Source organism: Sceloporus undulatus, chromosome 3 (genome assembly GCF_019175285.1).
Source record: "Sceloporus undulatus isolate JIND9_A2432 ecotype Alabama chromosome 3, SceUnd_v1.1, whole genome shotgun sequence".
NCBI lineage: Eukaryota > Metazoa > Chordata > Lepidosauria > Squamata > Phrynosomatidae > Sceloporus > Sceloporus undulatus.
In genome coordinates, this window is record NC_056524.1 from 226,306,729 (window position 1) to 226,324,041 (window position 17,313).

General features: G+C 40.8%; 1 protein-coding gene across 1 annotated transcript in view; it reads right to left on the reverse strand.

The window, feature by feature from the left end:
• The window catches only part of LOC121924713 (vesicle-associated membrane protein 2-like), a 49,558-nt gene extending 32,279 nt beyond the window's left edge, over positions 1 to 17,279 (reverse strand). Inside the window, exon 1 of the mRNA XM_042456060.1 lies at positions 17,010 to 17,279. Coding sequence (XP_042311994.1) covers positions 17,010 to 17,011 — 2 coding nt within the window. The 5' untranslated portion in view covers positions 17,012 to 17,279. The remainder of the gene's footprint in view (positions 1 to 17,009) is intronic.
• Positions 17,280 to 17,313: the final 34 nt, after the last annotated feature.

The window sequence follows — 17,313 nt, forward strand, 5'->3', positions numbered from 1 at the left end:
AGTCCCAGAAGGCTTCTGATTATTCCCCCCCACCCTTGATTTTAAGAGGCTGTAAACATACTTTACAGTTAGAGAGGTACCTGATGATGTGAGATTTGCCCTTTAGTGCATAACATCCCAATAAGCAACATGCTATGGTGAATAAAGTCTATCATTCCTTCTATTTCCAATGTTCAGATGTGAGTGCCCATCCTTATGCAGTGATAACATTATACATATGCACCAAAGGGTAGTGCCACAAGCCTTGGGGCAAATTTCAAAGGTTTGCAGAAGTATTAAAAAAGAATCCCTAAAGAAGAAAGAGCGAGCCAGTACGGTGCAGTGGTTTGAGCACTGGACTCCAACTCTAGGAAAGCAGAGTTCAAATTTTGGGTCATGGAGAAACAATGGATGACTTTGGACAAGTGACAATCTTTCAATCACAGAGGAAGCAATGACAAACATTCTATGAACAACTATTCACATGAAAACCCATTAATAGGTTTTCTTTAGGGTCAGCATAAGTTGGAAATGACTTGAAGGAACTCAACAACAAAAGATCAAAGACCACAACCCAATGAAGAATAAGCACACCAAAGCTTAGGAATGTTACTTTTTGGACTGCAGTTCCCAGACTTTGCTAGTCATCATGATTTCTAGTAATAAAAACCCTTTGGAGCTATAAAACTCCAAAAAGCCCCAAGGTAACTTCCCTAAACTCACTTGCAATAGCATAGATTATTCTTGAAGCAGACATGTCTGACTAACTGGACCTCCAGACAGGAACATCCAGTTTCATATTTTCTTGCTGATTCTACTTTTTATTCACATGAACGATTTACTGTTTTTCATGCTGCAGTCATAAGTACATGAAAAAGTATATTTAAATTTAAATCAGTGGAACTTTTTTTGCTGACTAAAACTACATGGTATCCAGCAGCATGTATATAAGGAGTTAAGTGGGTGTTGATTGTTCCACACTATACTTTCAGCCCATAAAGGCCTGAACCTAATTGCTAGCTGACCCCACTGAACCAAAGAGAAAGTCATAAGACTTTCCCACTTTCTGTTGATTCAGGGGATCAGCACCTGCATTTAGGTCAAAGTATACAGATAAAAATTTGGCAAGAGGTTCTTCCATTAAATCAGTCAATGATTATATCATAAAATATAGAATCCCTGAACTCTGAAATCTTTGATTGCCATTTAGTAATAATAACAATAATAGCTACAGATTATGGGTTTTTTTTTGACATATATACCACCTCTTTCATTGTTGCTTCAAATGACTAAAGAACAAAAAACATCAGTCAGGATCCTTATAGCACTGACTAGACTTCAGGTTCCTTATGCAGACTCAGAAATTAGGATTGACCAGTAAAAAAATAATTGTTGAGTAATTAATTCCCTTTCCAAATAACTAAGGCATAAGCGAGTTTCATCAGGATTGTAACACAATAAGAGATAGCTTTACTTATTTTCCTCTATAACTGTAAGTGGTTGTAATTATCTGTATAGTTACATGGTGTGTGACCTCATTACCTAGATGTGCTTTATATCACAGGTCAACCACTTGTCGTATTCTGGGGCAGGAGGGTTTAAATTGGCAATTTCAGATATTTTTTAATAACAAGAAAGTAAAAAGTTGCTTTAACATCATAACAATAACAGTAACCAACTATTTGGTCACTTAGGAATGCTCAGTAATTAGGCTGCACATAAGAGACTAAATACTGTAAAGGCACCAGATCCCACCTGATCTTGGGGCCCATTCACATTATTAAAAAAATTGGTTCTGAAACCGATTCAATCACATGAAGTTCCTACTCACCCCGAATCTCACACAAGCGAATCCGGAGCTTGCACACCCGTTCCGTGTTAAATGGTCCCTAGCGCGGGTCTTTTGAAATCGGCGCAAATACCGCTTCTTTTTAAAAACCCCGGGTCCTGGGAATGAGAACTTTGGCCTCGATCACGATCGAGGCAAATTGAGGGAGGGATTTAGGTCAGAGGGTGGGCAAAGGGCAAGGCATTTCCTCCCCTCATCGGAGGGGAGGGGGAGGAGGAAAGAGCCCTGGGAAGAAGGGAGCAAGGGAAGGCATTCTTTAGGAGCCTCTTTTCCCTGCATCCCCTGCCCAAAGCCCTCTGTCGCTGGGCATTCCTTCCCTTGCAGGAGGAAAAAATCAGGTCATGAACGGAGCTCATGTCAGGCCACCCCCCCCCCCCCCTTTCAAATTCAAACAATTTTTTTTGAGCGAACATGCGCATGGTTTATATTCCAGAGGCAGATGGAGCCAGGCTTGCACTTGGATATCCTTGGATCTCCTTGCTTTCTGCAGAGGGAGAAGCTACAAATGTTGCAAACAATCAATGTTACATTGTTAACAATTTTTTTGAGCAAATATGCGAATGATTTGTCTTCTTGAGCAGATACAGCAAGGGAAGCAAAGGGAAAGCTAATGTTGCTTTTAAAAGAAAAAAAAAAAAGCATGGCAATCCCATCCTCTGCCTGGGACAGGGGCAGATCTGACCCAAAAGCCCACAGGTTTATAAAAAGAGAGAGAGAGAGAGAGAGAGGCATCTCTCTCCCTGCTTCAGCCGCTGAAACCCCTGTGCCTGGCTCTTTAAAAAGGGAGGACACTTCTCCCGATGCCCTGCAAACGTCACCATGACAATAGCTTGATTGGCAGCGGCCACCTCGCCAGCAGACTACAGAATGCATTCGATTTCTGTCAAAATGCATTCGATTTCAATTTGTAGTGGGCACTTGCTAACGGAGCGATTCGGGGGAGGGGCATCCGGATCATCCCAGTTCCCTCCATGTCTTTTAGGCCAGTATGAATGGGGCCTTGGAAGTAAAGTCAGCCCTGGATAGTACTTGGATGGCAGACAGCCAATGAATACCAGGTGCTGCAGGCTATATTTCAGAGAAGGAAACTGGCAAACTCACTTATGAGTATTCCTTGCCTAAGAAAACCCTATGAAATTCATGGGGCCACCATAAGTCAACAGATAACTTGAAAGTATACTCACAAATAGGCAGTACAGCCTTTAAAAATGGTAGAATATATACACAAATCTTCATGCCATCTACTGAAAGTAGAATATGATCTCTCTCACACAACTCAAGTTTGGGAGTCTCCAACACTTGACTTCTTGTTGTGTACCTTCAAGTCATTTCTGACTTATGGCAATTGTAAAGTAAACCTATCACAGGGTTTTCCTGGCAAGATTTGCTCAAAGGAGGTTTGTTGTTGCCTGGCTGAGAGATTTTGACTTGCCCAAGATCACCCAGTAAGTTTCCATGGCCAAACAGGATTTAAATACTGGTTTCCCAGTGTCCTACTCCAGTGCTCAAACCACTACACCATGCTGGCTATCCTCCAACACTATTCCAAGCCAGTTTTTCACAGCATGAGCTAGAATCTCATTACTGTATTATCATTTCTTTATTTTCATTACATTTTACAATACTCTTCATTTGTGAACCTACCAATATTGCCCATGCATAATTAAAACAATGGATGGTATAGAAGTTGTTGTTGTTATATGCCTTCAAATTGACTCCAATTTCTGGCAATCCTACCGCAGGGTTTTTTGGGGCAAAATTTATTCAGAGGAGGTTTGTCATTGTCTTTCTCTGAGGCCAAGAGAGCATGACTTGCCCAAAGTCACCCAGTGGCTTTCCAGGACTGAGCAGGGATTTGAACCCCGGTCTCCTGGATTACTATTCCAACACTGAGACCATTATGCCGCACTGGCTGTATTATATGGATGAAAAACACTAAACCATATCATCATAAAGCATAAATGCATTATGACACAGAGGTGAGCAGGCATATGGAAAGACAGAAATCTACCTGTCTCATAAGCCCAACAGCAAGTGCAGTCACTTGAAAAGGTATGAAGCCTCTATATTTATAATGTGTGTGAGTGTGTATGTGTTTTAAGAAATATGGCAACACTAAAATACAGACAAAACAAGATAAATATAGCTGAAAGACTGGGCCTTACTAAAACAGTTTATGTAACATTGCAAGCAGGAAACAGTTGCATTAATCACCAAAGAACAGCTCATACAAATAAAGGTATTTGACGTCATCTTGCCTGCTTACATACACACAACTAGGCAACAGCATCAATAGCATGAACTGCAGGGCATGTTCTTATATGCTGGAAAGGTAGAAGGGACCACACTGGATGGAGGAGTGTTTGGAAAAGATAGCTACAGTTTTAAGAGTGTAGTGACTCATGGAAAGAGATCATCTTAAACTAGGCTTCTGAGTCTTGTGTTATTTAGAAAAATGCTGAAAAATAAAGAATATCTCACAATTCAGGTTTTAAGTGTGCAGTTGAAAACAAAGGTTGAAAATCTGTTACTCACAATGTATATAGTAGAGTCACTGAGTCAATTGTTGGCTAATGAGGCAACACATAGGTAAATCCAATTGATTTAGTATGTCTACTCTAGTCAGAATTACAATAGAATGTAGGCCAAAATATGCAGTTGAAAAAAAAGTTAGAAAACTGGGTAGAAATTAGACATGTTACCCATCAAGATGCAGAAACCCTTGCAGAAGCCTTAAAAGCATTTGTGGATGATTGTGAACCCAGGGGGACAACACTATTTGAGTCTGAATTCAAGTTGTTAGTGAAGACATTCAAACCTTTAAGTGGCTTGGGATCTTGATACTTGACAGGGCACTTCTCCCTATAGATGCCTGCATGACGACTGAACTCTGCTGGGGGGGGGGGCACTCTTCTGTATTCCACAGTGGTAGCAATGTGATGGGGGAGGACAGAATAGAGGCTTTCTTGGCTGTTGCACCCCAACTGTGGAATGTTCTGCCCTTGGAGGCCTGACTGGTGTCAACACTGGCTTCTTTTTGGTGCCAGGTCAAGAAAGGGTTTATTTGGGGCCTAATTTCCTTTTACAGCATGCACATGGCTTTAAACTCTTTTAGCCTTTGCAAGTTGTTTTAACTTGTTTGAATTCTTAAATATGTTTTTATCCTGTTTAAATTATTTATTGGTTTCAACTTGAAATTGTTTATATTGATTTATCTGTTTGGTGCAACGAGATCTCATGATGAAAGTAGAAGGAAATTTTTTAAAATAAAGAATTATATAATAACAATATTGGTAATATTTTTGTTGACATCAAATCAATGGATTTGAACATTCAATAATCTGGCATGAAGCATTTGCCTTGGCTCTCCAAGAATAGAACAATGACACCAAATACAGTGAAATGACTCGTCCCAACATCTGAAAGGAGATATCTGGAGCAGTCCTATGCATGCCATACAATGCAAGCCATGCCATACTCAGCAGAACTTACTTGAAGTATGGAAGCATTGGGCATGACTAATTGTTGCTGGATCATACTCAATAACTGGTTTAATACAGTATTTCTAATGCTAGATATTAACGTAGAAGCATATTGGAGTATCATGTTCTTCCATAATGCACATAATCATATCCTCAACCTATTGGCAGTATCCAAAGATTTTTTTTTTTAAAAAAAAAATCAAAACATAAATATTTACTATCTGTCACTATCTTTAGCTATTGTGGGTTGAAAATTAAACTGTGGAAGCAGATGCACAAAAGCAATTAATTTGGTAAAGTATATGGGCCTGGTTACTTAGATTGGTATCCAAAAAAGAAGCTTGCTCATGTTGGCTCTCACAGATAATTGATTTATTTGGGATGAACCCTAAGGAGTGTGATGTGGTAAACTGATCTCATGTTGTACTGCTGTACCAGCCGAATGGTATTCTACCCTCCCGAAACTGGATGGATGGAGGGAAAGAAAGCTCTGTAAAAAAGAATGAATAGCGTGAAAGCCAAATGTGCACACACACACACACACACACCCCGAATGTTTTTAGGTCTCCAATTCAGTCCCCACTGATGCCAAACCTACTATTTTGACAAAATATTACTCCCTTTTTACACAGTGTGCAGGGGACTATCTACAAGCTATCCGTAAGCAACCTTGTATATCATTTTGGAAGAAAAGTGGGATATAAGTGCAATAAATTTATAAATACATAAGCATGCAAGTATGATTGTTCTTAAAAAACATGGCTATACCCATGCCTGCCTTATTTACATGTTTTAAAAGAATCTAAGTAGTTTGAGGGGCTAATTTCAATATTAAAGAGAAATTAAAGCGCATTTAAAGCATCCCACAAATAAAGTGAAAATGGCGAGTAATTGCACGAATGATTATCACATGCAATTGCACAAATAAAGTGATATTGGAAATACATTGTCACTGAAATCATGAAAGTAAAAAGATGCATGTTAATGCATCTTAATGCTTCTTTGTGACTACTTTTGTGCAATGTCGTGTAAATTGTTTCGTATAATTATGCAATTTTTCTAGGATATTCATGGGATAAACTCCCGATCTCCTTCGTGTGATAAACTCCTAAGTTAGAAAGGTTGAATAACCATCACAAAAGCTATTCTTGTCCTGTGGAGAGTTGAGCCAGAAAAACCTTTCTTTTTTATTATTATTTTTGCAAAGTTACAACTTCAATATTGTGAAAATAGAATCTTGAAAATATACAATATAAAAAAGTTAGAATCATAGAATCACAGAATCGTAGAGTTGGAAGAGACCACTAGGGCCATCCAGTCCAACCCCCTGCCATGCAGGAAATCCAAATCAAAGCATCCCTGACAGATGGCCATCCAGCCTCTGTTTAAAGACCTCCAAGGAAGGAGACTCTATCACCTTCCGAGGAAGTGCATTCCACTGTCGAACAGCCCTTACTGTCAGGAAGTTCCTCCTAATGTTCAGGTGGAATCTCTTTTCCTGGGAGCTTGCATTCATTGTTCTGGGTCCTGTTCTCTGGAGCAGTAGAAAACAAGCTTGCTCCCTCTTCAATATGACATCCTTTCAAATATTTAAACAGGGCTATCATATCACCTCTTAACCTTCTTTTCTCCAGGCTAAACATCCCCAGCTCCCTAAGTCGTTCCTCATAGGGCATGGTTTCCAGACCCTTCACCATTTTTGTCGCCCTCCTTTGGACACGCTCCAGTTTCTCAATGTCCTTTCTGAATTGTGGCACCCAGAACTGGACACAATATTCTAGGTGGGGCCTGACCAAAGCAGAATACAGTGGCACTATTACTTCTCTTGATCTAGACACTATACTTTTATTGATGCAGCCTAAAATTGCATTGGCCTTTTTAGCTGCCGCATCACACTGTTCTCCCAGAACCTTTCCTCTCCCCTTCATCACATTTCTACAGTTGGTGCACTCTAAACAAGCTATATCAATATATTTACCTCTTCAGAGTTATAACTACCACCTCTTCCTCTTTAAGTGATATCTAAAGCAAAACATCCTGTATGTGAAATAATCAGTAAATTTCATTTTCAAAATAATAAACAGGTAACATTATATAATCATCTCTGGTTTCTTATATATAGGTTTACATAAGTTAATTTATTTATGTAATAAATATTGTTATTCCCTTAACTGTTCTTTTCTAAATATCTCATTATTGGATTCTAATCAGTTTCCCATTTCTCAGTTGATTTGCCCTGAAGGAGATGTGTTAATTTATTCATCTCCATTGTATCTAAGATTTTCATCTCCCCTTCTTGTATAGTCGGTGCTTTTGCCATTTTCCAGTTTTTGGCATATGTTATTCTTGCTGCAGATATTAAATATAATACAATGTGTAAATGAAGTCTCAGTTCTTTGTCTTCCACCATATTGAGGAGAAAGAGTTCCGGGGAAAACCTTTCAAGTAAAACTTAGTTGGACTACAGTCTGTGAAAACTGGGATTGTTTAGAATTTATCTGAGTATAGAAGCTTGGGTTTGGTGGTGGTTTGTTTCTGGGCTCTAGATCAGGAATAGGAAATCTTTTTCTCTTACAAGCCACAAACAACAGTGAATAATTGGCTTTGGGCTACCTATTGGCTGGGTTAGGCATCACACTCTACATTCCACCATGTCACACACATAAAAAGCATACAGACATAAGCATACTCACTACCCTTCCTGGCATGTTGAGATTGCATCACATTTCCCCCCATTCCAATACTTAGCTGATTAGCACTGGGAATAGCTGAGTGGGATGTCTATGGGGCAATTGTTTGCGTGCTAATCACATGGGAAGGGAGATCCATTCTGGGACTGGTGCAAATCCTCTGAGGACTGGACTTGTAATCTGCATGGAAGTCAACCAAGGGCCAGATATTGTTCCAGTCTACACTAGAGACCTTACAGAAGGCCCAAAGTCAAAACCTTTTTGACCACTACATCGGTCAGCCAATGACATGGGTTATTTTATTTCTGTTTGGCCCAATATAGGGGCTCTCAAACTAGTTTGATGTAAGCACTTGCCCATGTCTCTTGGTGAGGGTTAGGCAGGGGCTAAATCCATCTGTAGCCTGGTAGTAGACATGAATGAGAGAAAGGCACCACAGGACCACATTATCTTTTTAGTAGCCTTCAGTCTGTAGCCGTCAGCCTGCAGCATGCTTATGGTTCACAGTTATCTTTTCTGCAGCATATGGGACCTTCCTGTGCAACCACAACATTCCTGCCCCCCCTCTACCTATCAATCACCTATTCAGTTCACTGTTGGGAGAGACAAGCTATGGGGATGGTTGTCTCCATGCACCCTCTTCTCCAGTATATATCCCTACTTGCCATCCTCCCCATTTAAATTATGTGTCTTCAGCTGCATCCTTTTGAGCTGAGGAGGATATTGGGTGTGCACATGTATCCGGGTATGTATTAGAACAGAATGGGTAAGGAAGGAGGATCTATTTATGTGTGTATGAGCAAGGGAGTCTGTGTTTGTGTGTGAGTGTAGCAGGATAAGGGGAACACCAATTGTGGTCCCACCCAATGCCAGCCCAAATCCACCATTACTCTCACATGCCATAGGCATATGGACTTCAAACCCATTACTGCCCACAAATCTGAAGAGGAGAAACCTAAATTCTCCTCCATCTCTCCTCTGAATGTCTGCCTGGAGTCGGTAATGGGCTGGAAGAGGGAAAACAAACTCAGTCTGAATCCAGAGAAAATGGAAGTACTGGTGATAGGTTTCCCAGGCCCGGGGAAGGAAATGTATCCACCTATCCTGGATGGGGTCACACTTCCCCTGAAGGACGAAGTTTGCAGTTTAGGAGTACTGCTGGACTTGTCTCTGCAGTTGACATCTCAAGTAGATCATAGAATCATAGAGTTGGAAGAGACCGCAAGGGCCATCCAGTCAACCCCCTGCCCTGCAGAAATCCAGATCAAAGCATCGCCGACAGATGGCCATCCAGCCGCCGTTTGAAAGACTCCAAGGAGGGAGACTCCACTACACCCTGAGGAAGTGTGTTCCACGTCGAAAGCCCTTACTGCCAGGAATTCCTCCTAATGTTGAGGTGGAATCTCTTTTCCTGCAGCTTGCATCATTGCTCCGGGTCCAGTCTCTGGAGCAGCAGAAAACAAGCTTGCTTCCTCCTCAATATGACATCCCTTCAAGTATTTAATAGGGCTATCTATCACCTCTAACCTTCTCTTCTGCAGGCTAAACATCCCACAGCTCCTGAGTGTTCCTCATAGGCATGGTTTCAGACCTTTCACCATTTTAGTCGCCCTCCTTTGGACACGCTCCCGTTTCTCAATGTCCTTTTTTAATTGTGGTGCCCAGAACTGGACACAATATTCCAGGTGGGGCCTGACCAGAGCAGAATATAGTGGCACTATTACTTCCTGGATCTAGAACGATACTTCTATTGATGCAGCCTAAATCGCATTGGCTTGTTAGCTGCTGGATCGCACTGTTGACTCATGTTCAACTTGTGGTCTATTTGGACTCCTAGATCCCTTTCACATGTTGCTCCTTAAGCCAAGTGTCCCCCATCCTATATCTGTGCATTTCATTTTTTCGCCCTAAGTGCAGTACTTACATTTCTCCCTGTTGAGTTCATTCTGTTGCTGTGGCCCAGCTTTCTAGTCTATTCAGGTTCATTTTGAATTTTGATCCTGTCCTCTGGAGTATTAGCTATTCCTCCTAATTTAGTGTCATCTGCAAATTTGATAAGTATTCCCCCAATTTTTTCCTCCAAGTCATTGATAAAAGATGTTGACAGTACGGGCCCAGGACAGAGCCCTGTGGAACACCACTGGTTACTTCTCTCCAGGATGAAAAGGTGCCATTGTTGAGCACCTTTGGGTTCGGCGGTCCACAAGTTACAAACCCATGTAACAGTTTACTTTGTCTTAGCCCACATTTTACAAGCTTGTTTGTGGAATGTCATGGGGAACCCTGTCAAAGGCTTACTGAAATCAAGATACCTACTATATCCCCAGCATTCCCTTCATCTACCCAGCTGGTTAATTTATCAAAGAAAGAGATTAGATTTGTCTGGCATGACTTGTTTCTCTGTGAAACCCATGTTGACTTTTGTTATGGCATTGCCATCTAGATGTTCACAGATTCTCTGTTACTGCTCCAGAATCTTTCCTGGTATTGATGTCAGACTAACTGGACGATAATTGTTGGGATCCTCTTTCTTCCCCTTTTTGAAGATGGGGACAACGTTTGCCCTCCTCCAGTCTGCTGGGATTTCTCCTGTTCTCCAGGAGTTTTCAAAGATTATTGCCAATGGCTCCGATATTACATTTGCCAGTTCTTTTAATACCCTTGGATGTAGCTCATCTGGTCCTGGAGACTTAAATTCATCTAGGTTAAACAGGTATTCCTGTACTATCTCTTTACTTATTTTGTGCTGAATTTCCGCTATTCTGTCCTCTGCTCCATTATCCTCAGGTTGATCACCCTTTGCCTTTTCTGAGAAGACTGAGGCGAAGAAAGTGTTGAGTAATTCTCCCTTTTCTCTGTCTTCTGTTAGCATTTTGCCATCTTCTCCACGCAGTGGCCCTACCGTTTCCTTCTTCTTCCTTTTGCTACGGTCATATCCAAAAAAGCCCTTTTTGTTTTCTTAACCTCTCTAGAAAGCCTGAGTTCATTCTGTGCTTTGGCTTTTCTGACCTTATCTCTACACTTGCTAGCTATTTGTTTGAATTCCTCTTTGGTGATTTCCCCATTTTTTCCATTTCTTATATATAGTGCTTGCTATCAACTTCGGTTGATACGCCAACTGTGACCCAACCTGGGCCAAAGGGACCTTGAAACTGTGGTACATGCTCTGGTAACCTCTCGCTTAGATTTCTGTAATGCGCTCTACATGGGGCTACCCTTGTACCAAGCCCGGAAGCTTCAGTTAGTACAAAATATGGCAGCCAGATTGGTCACCAGTGCATCTAGGTTTGACCACATAACACCTATTTTGAAAGATCTTCACTGGCTGCCTATTTGTTTCTGAGCACAATACAAGGTGTTGGTTATCACCTATAAAGCCCTACATGGCTTGGGCCCGAGTTACTTGAGGGACCGCATCTTCCCATATGATCCGCCCCGCACACTCAGAACATCCAGGAAGAACCTGTTGGAAACACCATCTTCCAAATATGTTTCCACATCCCAGATGGCCTTTTCAATAGCAACCCCGCGGATCTGGAATAGTCTTCCCGAGGAGCTCCATGTTATGACCCCCCTGGAAACATTTAAAAAGAGACTTAAAACCTTTCTCTTTTGCCAAGCCTTCCCCCATGAAGAATGAAGTTTTCTATCTTTGACATCGATTCTCTGCCTTACCCTGGATACACATGCTGAATGACTGTGTATAGAGTTTTTGTATTATTGGAATTTACTTATATATTTTTATGAGATTGTTTGTAATGTTTTAATAGTCTGTAACCCCGCCTCGATCCAATGGGAAAGGCGGGGAAACATAAATAAAATTTATTATTATTATTATTATTATTTATTAATTCATGTTGAGCCCTAGTTTTCTGCCTCGGGTCTTTATATTGGGAGAAAGGTGGGACATTAAATAATAATAATAATAATAATAATAATAATCCCATAGCTTCAGAATACCCATAATTTGGGGATGAGTGAAGTGTGATTCTCCAGATGCTGCTGGAGTGCAACTCCCATCAGTTCTAGCCAGCATAGGTGATAGTGAGGATTGCTGGAAGCTGCATTTCAACAGCATTTGTTGGGTCCAGCATTGCCAATTTCCAGAGAATTGCCCTTTCCAAATCAAGACAAAGTGATTGTCTGGATTTGTTTTCTCATTTTGTCTCTCATAGTTGAGGTCTACCTATGATGTCAATTACAGGCCCCTATCATCTTTTTAAGTGGGAGAACTTGCACAATTGGTGGCTGACTAAGTACTTTTTTGCCCTACTGTACTCTGACACATTAGTTACACATCAGCAGCATGTCTATAATGGTATGATAAGTGTGGGTTGATCTTCACATTGGATAGGTCCAGAAGCAACCATGCAGCTTTGAGTTCTTTATAGATCCTCTCAAGCAATATACTTCCCAATTTGTCTAATTTGGGCCAAATACCTTTTCATTTCAATGCTGTTAATTTCTTTTTGAGAATCTTGCTGTTAACAATATGATTCATCATTGTATTAAAACATACAAAAGCAGCATAATGATTTATTAAACCCACTGAAACCGGATTAACTGTCACAATACTGTAAAAGTGCTTTATTGTAGAATATCTCTCCAAAACATTGAAGAGTATCAGTTAATGTAACTCCAGTGAATAGTCCTCAAACACAGAGCCATGTTAGTCTGTATCAGCATAAAAAGATATAAAATAATTTCTAGAATATGCTATTGTGGACTGTAGCCCACTTGCATCTGATAAAGTGGACTAGAGTCCACAAAAGCTTATGCTAGAAATGTTGTTTCCTCAGTCTCAAAGATGTTACAGGATTCCTTTATGTCTTTCCACTGAGAATGGTTAAAGTTCTTTTACAACAATTTCCAAAGGGGTATCCATGTTTGTTGTTTTTGCTACAACAGACTGAGGCTGCATCTAGAATGCAGAATTAATGTAGTTTGACACTGCCATGGCTCAATGCTGCGATTTGTAGTTTTGTGAGGTATTAAACCTTCTACTTCATTATTATTATTATTATTATTATTAACCTTTATTTATAAAGCGCTGTAAATTTACACAGCGCTGTACATACAATCTTTTTAATTGGACGGTTCCCTGCCCTCAGGCTTACAATCTAAAAAGACACGACACAGAAAGAGAAGGGAGTGGTGGTGGGGAAGGGGCCTGTCTAGTAAGATAATACATATAAAATACATAGCAATACAGGAAATGATTCAATAAAACAGACAACAAAAGAACAACAAAAAGCAAGTGACAATTATGCAATGCCTGGGAACGCTTCTCTGAACAGGATGGTCTTCAGTTCTGTTTTGAAGCTGGTTAAAGAAGAGATGGCTCTTGTTTGCGGGGGAAGAAGGTTCCAGGAGTGAGGAGCAGCAAGTGAAAAGAAGAGCTCTGATTCAACAGCTAACTGCAAGCAGAAGGATTCCATAGGATGGAGCCATGGCAGTTAGAACAGTGCCAAGCTGCATTAATTCTGCAATGTGGCAGGAACTAAGGGTTTTGTAGCAGCTTAAAAACTAATAATTCTGTTGGTTTTTTAAAGTGATACAGGACTTTGATATAACAGTTCAAATAAGATATCTTTATGTCACATGCATGACCACTCAAAATCTAGTTGACGATCTCATAAGATGAAATAGTTTGGATCATTTGGCAATATTCTAATTTGCATCCTGTCACATTTTGGTTGCACGCGGCATTCTGAAGTGCCTTTTCCAATTACAGTCAGACCAGACAGTTTTGGCAAACATGTTCCAGTGGACATCAGTCTTGGGGTATATCCACCACTTTCTCAGCATGGGTTGAAAGCTCATCTGAGCGGCTTGCACATAGAAAGAGAGAATGCCATCCATAATATCAAAATAAGCAGTCATTTCTGTGTTATGCTCACCGCTATCACACAGCGTTATCATAGTTGCGCATCGGTCCATCAAGTTCTCTATAAGCATGATGATCAACAAATAAATCTGCTCCAGGTTCTGGCGAGGGTCCATGATGGTAGGTAATAAAAGCAGTAATGGCAAAAAGAAGGAGGGGCCAGGGACCTAAGGAGTATTTAAAGGCTTGGGCGCTTATGATGTTTGATCACTTAAGCGCCTTTCATTGGTCATTAAAAAAAAAAGCGGCAAATAAAAAGCGAATTACAAACGGTCAATGTAATGGAAACGCACGGTAAAGATAAACCGGTTTATGTTACTCCGGATTAATGTGACATCATGCTGACGTCGCAATGATTGACAGCCCACAAAATGGTAGGTGGGAATGAAATAACGATGAAACCGGTTTATATATACACCACTTTATTCTCAATAGGAACGCTAGTGGAGAAATACATCAATTCATTTAGTAAATAGGAACGATAAAAAAACCCCGATTCGGAACGCGGGATAACACCAGGGTTATTTTGAATCGGTTTAACTGATACCGGTGTACTTTAAACCGTTGTAAATCGCAAGTGAGAACACCCCCCAAGACTGTTTAGAAAAACAATATGACAACCAAGTCTCAAATACAGCAACCAGAATGGTTCCTAAGGTCTTGAACCAATAAGGCTAATGTGTGGCCTTCTCTTTGTCAGAGCAATTGAAAAATTTGGGGTTGATTCATAGGACGGTATGGAAATAAATACACAAAGTAGTGTTAAAATATGAAAAGTAGAAAGATACCTGAAGAATGAAACCAGTAATAACTATAATTGGTCATTATGTTTTAAATGTTTTTAATTATTTAAAAACATATTTTAAAATAACACACTGATTTAATTGTTTTTTATTTAATTGTTTTTTGTAAATTGCTGTTTTAGTCACATGCTCTCAGCCTCAAGGGAAGTTAATAGTAAACTTCCTCTGAGCAAATATTGTCAAGAAAACCGCATAATGGGTTTGCTGTAGGGTTGCCATAAATGACTTGAAGGCATACAACAACAACAACAACAACAAAAATGCTATTTAGCTTTATCTTTTTAAAATTGTAGTAAGCCTCCTTGAATTCCATTTTGAAAGAAAAGCAAGATATAAGTTAAATAAATTAATTAATAATAAACCAGAAGCATACCTCCATGGCCACAAGACGCTGCAGACCAAGGCTGCAAAGGGTTGCTTTTGTAGACTGACATCTTTAAAATCAGCCATCCATATTTAAGATGTTCTCAACTTTGAGCCCCTGATATTTCTGGACTACAACTCCCAGAATCCCTGACCACTGGCCATACTTGCTAAAGCTTCTGGGAATTGAGGTCTAAAAACCTCAGGAAATCTACAGCTAGGAATCACTGATTTCGGTCCACCTGTAGCTCTCTTGGCCCTGTCTTTCAATAGAGAAACTCCTGGGGCTAGAGGTCCAAAGATACCTTTCATAATCACCAGGGTATACCTTATTATATTTCACCTTTGTGTAAGTTTTAATTTCAAGCTGCTATATGGGTCAATGGCTGAAAAGTAGAGTATAAATCTATCTGCACTATCACCACTCAGTCATTACTGTCATCATCATAATGCAAAGAGTTGTTTAAGGTGCACAAGACCAATAATCCCTCTACTCCAAACTGTGACAGTTCTCCAGCCAGAGTCTTTGCCACAGTACCAGCTTTCCCCAAAGTGTCAGTGATTGAACCCAGGAAACATGAAATGTATATGTTATTTCACTGAATATATTTCACTGAATTGTGGCTTGCCCTAGAAAGAAGAGTTCTGTGCAAATTCCAGTTAGGTGCCCAGCAAAATGCTCATCTGCTTGCTCTTTCTTGCTGCCATATTAAAGCTTTAAGGCCACAAGGAGGCACCTGAGAAATTCCCTCACACAACTAACTCTCAGTTGTTCATCTCGTCTAAGGCTGAAATGAAGTCATTATGCCATGTCGGTGCATATCAAGCTGCAAAATAGACTGAACATATTACTCATGTTTCCAAACATCGAGTGTTTCCAGCCTTCTTTGCCTCCAATATATATCTTGCTTATTGTAGTGGTGTGTACCTTCTAGCCATTTACAGCAATCCTAAGGCAGCACTATCATGGGGTTTTCTTGGAAAGCCTCTTCATATTTTACACACAAGCCCCAAAAGATCTGTTATGTGCCAAACTCCTGGAAAACCACACTCAAGATTTTCAGGTCCCTAAAGGCATAATTATAAAATGGTGTGTCTGTGTGTGCTGGGAGGGAGGGGGAGGAAAGAGGGAGCCCCATGTTTTCTTTAATGGAGTTTCTATTACAGCCTTAATTATGATTAAGCTGTGCCTCCCACAATGGAAATTCTGCAGTTTCAGAGCAACACTGTCTCACCCCTGTCTGGAAGCAATGACTAAAGAAAAGCCACAGAAACTGAAATGAATTCAAAGATATAGCCGTGTTAGTCTGTAGAATCAGTATGCAGAGAAATCTTGTAGCATCTTGGAGACTAACTGAAGAAAGAAGTTCGCAGCACTAACTTTCCTAGACTTCAGTCTATGTCCTCAGATGCATTCTAATAAAAAATAATTTAAAAATCTAATAAAAATTATTCCTTAGCTGCATTCCTCAGATGTATCTGAGGAAGTAGACTGAAGTCTATGAAAGCTCATGCTGCCAATTTCTTTCTTTCAGTGAGTCTCAAAGGTGCTACAAAATCTCTCTAGAAGCTGCAGTGGTAACGTTTGCTTGCTCTGAACCAGCTGCGAACTTTCAGGGTTCCTTCAGTACAGTACTTGGGTTTTGCAAACTAAGAGCAGAAGGACTACAGATCCCAGAGTCTCTACCCCGAGCTGGTCCTCCGCACCCCATCCCACCCTAGATGAATCCTCAGTAAGGGAGTCTCAAGCCCCCAAGTGCCTCTAGTAGAGTGAGGCACACGCCCATAGAAAGGCAGAGCACTTCAGCACCCCAACTGTTGGACAGCTCCCGCTTGATGCCTCGCCAAACAACCGCGCCCTCCTTTCCCCATCTCCTCGGTTGCCCACCTTCCCTTCTACAGCCAGCCTCCCCTCCCCACTTTGGCCCACAAAAACCAAGATCTGGGAGGACTTACATCGCTTCTGGAGGACGATAAGCTCAGCTTCGGTTTGCTTTCTCTCTCCCTCAGTTGCTACTAGCAAAGATGGCTTTCTGCTCCTCTTGCAAACAGCCTCTTGGTCTTGTAGGCACTGTTGCTGAGGAGGAGGAGGCAGAAGCTACTGAGCATGCCTCCACCTCGGCTCTCCCTCTCCCCCCCCCGCCAAGAAGATCGCTTTTCCCACCGTTCCTACAAGTGGCAGCACAGAGGGAGGGCCAGACTCCTAGGACCCCCAGCTTCTCTAGAGGAATACCCACAGAGATCAGCCTCAGCTGTGTTG